We start from the raw sequence: 7,561 nt of genomic DNA, 5'->3' as shown, positions 1-7,561 counted from the left end.
TTAAATGTTAAGATTCCATGGTCAATAATAGTATTTCAAGGTTTTGTGTTAGCTCGAATAGTTGGGTACACTAGTCTTATGCTTGGACATTTATATCTTTTGAATCCACTAAGTGAAATTGTTGTCAATTTGTGGTTCTTAATTTTATAGTTTATACGATGGATAGATCACTTTGACATCATTTTTGGAAGGAAAAGGTAGCTTTGCATTGTTGTCTTTGGGTTTCTTGGTTCATATTCAGCATTTATCAGATAATTACCTTAGCCTCAAATTATGTGGAGCAAACATTTCATTCTATCGTCTTGAGGTAGCTTCAATGGGTTACATTTGCTACCAAAGATATTGCTATGATTTCAAAGCCCCACAAGCGAGACTTTTTCAGAAAACTGTACAAATCACAACAATCTAATTAGCCCACAACTCAAGTTATCATGATGAATGACATGAGGAGGTTTGAATTCATTGAGTATGTTTGCACAATCCATCGATCGTATCCACTTCATCCTTCCACATTATATCATTCATTGCCTTTGAGAAGTTATCAAAGACCTGCATTGAGGCAAGATAAAAGAATAACAACAAATGTATTGAAGTAAAACAAAAAAAAAAACTTTCCTGTGCACATCAAACTCATATATAACATTAAGATATCTAACAACAAAATCAAGAGATCACATTAACTAATGATTTCACGATGACATACAAGTGACATTAACAAACAATTTGCATTGACAAACGGTGTCGCAATAACAAACATTGCAGACTTTAACAAAGAAGTCCAATTAATGGAAGGTTTTGACAAAGAATTTCAAGAATTTCACACTAACGCACAAATCAAATTGACAAATAATCCTCATTGACAAATAACTTCACCCTAACAAGCAATGTACTTCAACAAACAAGGTCAATTAACAAGCGGTTTTAACAAACAATTTCATACCAACACACAAGTCAAATTAAACAAACAATTCGCATTGACAAACAGCTTCGCATTAACAAACAATGCATTGTAACAAACAAGTCCAATCAACAAACGGTTTTACTGTACACAAACAACTCACATTAACAAATAACAAACTTTAACAACCAGCTCACAAGAACAAAAGTATTGACTATTAACAAGGCAACCACATTATCAATGAGTAGATGTGAAGGGTTTTTTTACATGATGAGACTCAAGTGCATTTCCACCAGCCTTCCGTACTTCTACCACGCACACAGATGGCGCAACTTCAAAAATCTACACAACCAGAAAAAAACACATACATAAAGGCAGCCACAGCACTAATAGTTTAGAAGAAGACAAAAAAGAACTAAATGACACTTTAAATATTAAACGGATTTAAGAACAAGACGAAGAAGAAGAAGAACCTCAGTAGCTATAGAAAGATGGCCTTTGCATCCCCCCAATACGCCTTCTAGCCTCATCTATACATATATAAATCCAACAAAAAGAATTTAGTACAAAAATAAATAAATGGAGTTTGTTTTGATAACAGCATCATTTTCGAGTCGGAGTCAGGTATCTGATAATGAAGTTCAAGAATACATTTTTCCTTAGCAATCTTCTTTAGTCAAAAAAGAAAAAAGAAAGAAAAGAAAAGAGAAGCATTCTCTGTTTTGTTTTCTGAAGAAAATAATAATAATAATGTTTTTGTATGTACCTTGAAGTTCTGTTTCTTTACACTCAAGCCGAGTGGCTTTGCAGTCTCCTCTATTTTGGTGATGATATCTGGAGCAGGGTGTTTGGATGTGAAGTGTATCTCATTTCTCATCATACCCTACACGGAGAAGATTGCCCAAAATAAGGAGGAGTTTTTGTGTCAACACAAATTAATACATATGATCCTTATAGAATTCACCATCCCATTAGTATATATTATATGTATATCTTCACAGATATCACCAACCAATTGGGATGTTCATCCTTACTGAATGCACCCATTTTAATATATGATTGTTGATGTTCCTTTCGGGATTATATGATCTTAATACAATGCACCCAATTTTGTATATCAGATGATCCTTATACAACACACCCATTTTTGTATATCAGATGATCCTTATACAATGCACTCATTTCGGTATTATATGATCCATAACAAATGCACCACCTCATTTTAGAGTATTATCTAATCCTCAACAGAAGTCATAACTCCAATATGATGGTCAGTGATCCTTAAAGCATGCATCTTCATTTTATATTTTCATCAAGCTTACTTGCTGAGTTTCAAATAGTCCAGAGAGATTAAGGCCCTTTGACAAGGAGATCAGCTCAAATGCATTGAAGAAAGCAGGCCTTACAATCTGCTGTTCTTTCAATAAAGCTTCCTAAAAATTTAACACAGAAAATGAAGATACCCATCAGAAACTAATCCTATCACTTTCAAGAAAAAGTTCACAAATTTAATGGTTAAAACGACACTAATATATGATGGAAAATGTCAATAGATTTGATGGGAAACATTTACCTTTGACTCACTGAAAACTGCTACAACATCCTCTAAACTCACATCCTCATCCTCAATAAGCTTGGGTGGATTGTAGCTCTTCTTGAACCATGGATTTTCTAATACTTGATCAATGGTGATTCTCTGGTATTCCAACATATCCACATATCATCATCATCATCTCTCTTTCTGTGCATGAATTAAAATAATTATGTAGTGTTCATGTGCTAAGTCAGTTTTTTGTGTTCCCAACACAAGGAAAGGGCTTTGAAAATGTCAAATTTGTCATCACAGATAGATAATTAAAACCGTTGTAGATAAATCCCTATTCTGAAGATTGATGTGGTTGATTCGTTTGTTGGTCAGGATCATTTGGCCTTTGGTTTTGGTTTCCATCGTTTACTTTGGGCTTTTCTAAATGAAACCATTAAAAAGAGGTAAAGTAAAATCATTACTTACGAGTTTTGGATTTGGATTCAAGATCTTTGTTATCAGTTTACATGCTCCAGAAGGAAACCATTGAGAGAACTTCAGTTCAGCTCTTTTAATCTGTCTCTCAAATGTAGGATTTCACCCATAAGAACTTTATATATATACGTGATGAAAAAAATAAAATTTATTCTCTACAGACATTTATTTTGCTCACTTTTTTATACAAGACCATAATGTTCGAGTCATCAAATGGCAAAAATCCAGATAACAGAACAAACAGAATAACTCCACATGACCAAAGATCTGCTTGCGCTCCATCGTATCCATTACGAGCAATAACCTAAAACCAGAGAGAAATATCTATTGTTATATATGCACACACATACACACAAACAAACAAAACAAGACATTACTTGCAAAGCACAACTTGATGTGTTTCATATGTGCCTTGTCTTTGGCAAGGTGTTTGGCATTCAAATTCATGTTTCATAGGTAAATTGACTTTAGGAATGTATTTGATATCCAAAACAAATGTGTTTATTATAATTTCCACACTACAAAGAGTGAGAAATGTTAAAATATTTATTAAGAATTTATGCTGATATTTTCCACAATTCAAAAAAGAATCTTAAAAAATGGCTTTTCGAACTTGAGATCATCGTGATGACCACAGTAAAAAGCCTAATGAATCTTTTTGCAAAACATTCTTCATAATTTGCAATCATTCAAAAACTTTCACAATACAACAAGGAACAATGTACATTGAAGCCACATTAGCAGACAATATCTATATTGATAATCCCTGCATACCTCTGGAGCAACATAGTTTGGAGTGCCACAAGTTGTATGAAGAAGTCCATCTTCCTGTAAGGTATTTATTCATGAAGTGATAATTCCATTAGTTTTTTTGCAAAGATCGAAGATAAATCCTGGTTTTCATTTGCACAATAGTGAAAAAAGGAATAATAACAAGGAAGCCTCACCCTTAATTGTTGAGGAAGGGCACTCAGTCCAAAGTCAGAAATCTTCAAGTTACCATAGCTATCCAAGAGTAGATTCTCAGGCTATTATAGATGAGACAGAAACAAAATATGAATGTCACAATGGATAACAATCTCGAATTTCAAATATTGTTGTAGTGTTTTAGGTTCTAGAGCTTTGAATGTTCAAGGGTTTAAGGTTCTGCGGTTTAGAGTTGATGAGTTTACAGATTTAAGGTTCCATAGCCAAGGAAAATGGCATAGCAATTCAAATTTATTATTTTTACGACAAAATGTAGAATATGCTTAAGTGTAGATATCTTTAGGAATGATTACAAATTAGGAGATAAAAATGACTAAAACGATTAAAAAAAACAGCTAAATTGGCATTGTTTAACCTTTAAATCTCTATGGCATACACCTTTGCTATGACAAAAGCTCACAGCACTTATAAGTTGTTGGAAGTATTTCCTTGCTTCATCTTCTTTGAGTCTTCCTTTTGTAGCCTATGGTTGAATATAAGAGATTGATAAACCAGTTGTTTTTCTCATTAGTTTTCTCTTCTTCTTGTTATTTCTTTTGTTATTCTTTTGTTTTCTGAAAATTCAAAAGCCACTCACAATCTTGCTGAAAAGCTCGCCACCGGTTACATACTCGAGCACGAGGTATATCTTCGATTTGCTCGCCATTATCTTTGCACAAAAAAAGGTAGAATAAAACACTACTTTCTTTTATAACCAATTCTCAATCAAATGTTATCTGTATTTTTGTTTGATTAGCTCCATATACCGATTCGGTAAAAAGAAGGGTGATTCATTCAATAAAAAGAGCAGAAGCTTGTTGGATTATTACCTCATATAATTGCACAATGTTGGGGTGCTTTACGAGCTTCATTGTGGATATCTCTCTTTTGATCTATTGAAATGCCACCACAAACAAAGCAAAAAAAGCTTCAATGGGGTTCCATTGGTTCCATATTCAATCTTTTATAAAGGAAATATTGCATGTAGAAAACTTAAAATAATTAGTTTATTTTTAAAAAGATTGGCTTCCCATTTGCATACGAATAAGAATATCACACAATGATATGCATACCATTGCATAAGACATCATACATAATATGCATAGCATCATAAAATAATCATATACACATTATGCAGGTTTAGTACAGCCATTGGCATAAGCATCCTATGGATGTTGTTACAGCCATTAGAAAATTGCAGATCTCAACTACAACCATTGCATAAGAAGAACACATTATATAGGTCAATGCATCCATTGCATAAGAACCAGATACATTGTACATGGGACGAGAACACACGTTATACAGTACAATACATCCATTGCATAAGAAGCATATAAATTGTATATTGCATAAGAATCACATATACAGGTCGATATAATCATTGCAAAATAATCTATACACTTTATACAAAGGTTGAAGCCATAATACACACACATATATATACATACCCTTCCAACAAGTTTCTTCTTTCATCATTAATTACATGTATATTAATTAACACAATCATTGCATAAGAATTGCACATTATATATATATATAGAGAGAGAGAGGGGGGGGGGGGGGGGGGGGGGGAGTGAGATAGAAAGATAGATAGAATACAAACCATTATGAGAATAACATACATTGAATGGATACATAGAATCAACATAGAATAATAAATAAGGTGTCCTAAGAAAATACCCTTTCAACAAGCTGCTCTTTGAAGACCTTATCCTTGTGTAGGATCTTGATTGCAACATTTTGGCCGGTCTCTATATTCCTTGCAAACTTGACTGTGGCAAAGGAGCCTTCTCCAAGGACTCTTCCAACTTCATACCTTCCAACTCTGGTGAGCAGATTACCACTTGTTTTTCCCATTGAAACAGTGTTGGGTTTGTGTATGTGTTTCTTCTTGGGAATTAGCATGACTCAATAAAAAGGTAATGGAAAGGCCCTCATCACCGAGAAAGTATTCTCATTTCCTAAGAGGGTGGGAGAGGAGAGGGGATGTGAAGGGAAACAAAATTACAAGAAAATAGGGGAAACAAAAATGGGTAGTGGAGAAACAGGGGAAGATGAACAGAGGAGAGAGAAAGAGTTAAACGTTGACATCAGATTATTGTAGGTTACCTTTGTCGATGGAGATGCAGGAAGTGGGTGGATTTTCCTTCCCTCTTAGAGTCTAGATAAAGAACATGGAGAAAAAGGAGAGAAAAAGAGAGAGAGAGAAGAGACAAATTTTCTCTCTCTATACTGTATACATATACATGATATATGTATGTACAGATAGATATGGATATAGATATGGATAGGGCCACATTAGCACATACATATGTTGAGAAGAAGCCAAATTGAGTGTGTTTCTTTTACATCTACATGGTTTTCTACTTAGGTTTGAGAGATTGAGAGCACATCTGTAGAGAGAGAGAGAGAGAGAGAGAGAGAGAATGTGTACATTTTGCTCTACATATAGATGAGAGAGAAACACACACACATTTTCCCTCCCTCCCTCCTTCTCTCTCTCTACATATATATATATATATATATATTAATAATTATATATATATACATGTATACCATATGCAGATAGATGTGGATAGGGCCACATATTAGCACATGTGTTGAGAAGAAGCCAAATTGAGTGTGTTTCATTACATCCTACATCATTTTCCACTTACGTTCGAGGGATAGAGAGCACATGTGTGTAGGTTTCTTTCTCTATGTTAGGTGGAGCCAGTAGTGTATAGAGGCAAAGTGAGTTTGCATACGTTTTTGTCGTTATATGGTGAGAGGTATGAGGAATTGGCGAGGCTCCGAAACCTTTTTGCTCATATGTAAATTGTATTGGCCCTTGGACAATATGAAAAGACCTGCTAGCCAAGCTTTGGAAGTGACGTATGAACTCATCTCTTAGCTCTAGTTGGCATTGGGGCCCATGCCTTGGATGTTATGAACATCGACACCATTTCACTTGTTGGCATTGTTGAAACTGGCAATTGGATAATTCATGTGGCACCCAACCCCACACTTTTTGGTTACGTGGAATCTAAAAGATGTCAAGGTATATTTCTAATTAAAAATACTTAAAAGGATGTACAAAACTTTTCGGACTGCGTTCAATTGATTTACAAATTATGACGTTTGTATTGCAATTCCTCAGAGAAGCTTGGAGCACTTTATGGATTAGGAGTAGGAGCTCCTCGAACATTTGAAAGGACTTATGACCACACTCACGGATTGAGAGGGATTCAAACCATGTTGAATGAATGTCCCATTTTGCCAAAAACGGGAGATGTTCTTTGTGCCAACAAGAATGAAACACTAACTTTTTTTCATCCTTACCTTGTGTGATTGATGAACTCGATTTGTTCAATAGGAGGTTTTCTCCTTCTATTAAGATAAAGACGCCACTTGTATATGGTATAAAAACTAGAGATAGTAGTGATGTATCAATTATCCTTATGAACGTTATGATTGTATAATGCTCAACTTCAATAGGATAGTACCTTCAATGCACTACAACATTCATGTGGATATGTTGTGTTTTTATGTTCACTAATGCTCTCAAATGCGACTTACTATTTTGGGGAAGTTTTGGAATATCATGGTCCATACTAAAAATGGTAATCCTTTGATTTCATGTCATTGTGTCTAATTTTAGGTGCCTTATCTCTACTCTTTCGATTTGTCTTGAG

At 34.5% G+C, this 7,561-nt stretch overlaps 1 protein-coding gene across 1 annotated transcript; it reads right to left on the bottom strand.

Annotated features, from left to right (window-relative positions):
- Positions 1-336: 336 nt before the first annotated feature.
- Positions 337-5,868, bottom strand: LOC147867310 (CBL-interacting protein kinase 32-like). Its single transcript, XM_087315107.1, has 14 exons — positions 5,568-5,868; positions 4,715-4,777; positions 4,483-4,554; positions 4,261-4,368; positions 3,866-3,946; positions 3,693-3,746; positions 3,097-3,222; positions 2,910-2,999; positions 2,472-2,594; positions 2,221-2,331; positions 1,665-1,781; positions 1,372-1,428; positions 1,166-1,240; positions 337-549 (listed from the first exon to the last, which is right to left on the bottom strand). Exons 1-14 carry the CDS (start codon positions 5,790-5,792, stop codon positions 460-462), a joined length of 1,392 nt encoding a protein of 463 aa, XP_087171233.1. The 5' UTR covers positions 5,793-5,868; the 3' UTR covers positions 337-459.
- Positions 5,869-7,561: the final 1,693 nt, after the last annotated feature.

This window comes from Azolla caroliniana, unplaced genomic scaffold (assembly GCF_043228905.1).
Source record: "Azolla caroliniana isolate FFs.n. ecotype wild unplaced genomic scaffold, voAzoCaro1.0.p SCAF_2, whole genome shotgun sequence".
NCBI lineage: Eukaryota > Viridiplantae > Streptophyta > Polypodiopsida > Salviniales > Salviniaceae > Azolla > Azolla caroliniana.
The sequence above is the reverse complement of the archived record's forward strand: the minus strand, read 5'-3'. Positions and strand labels throughout refer to the sequence as shown.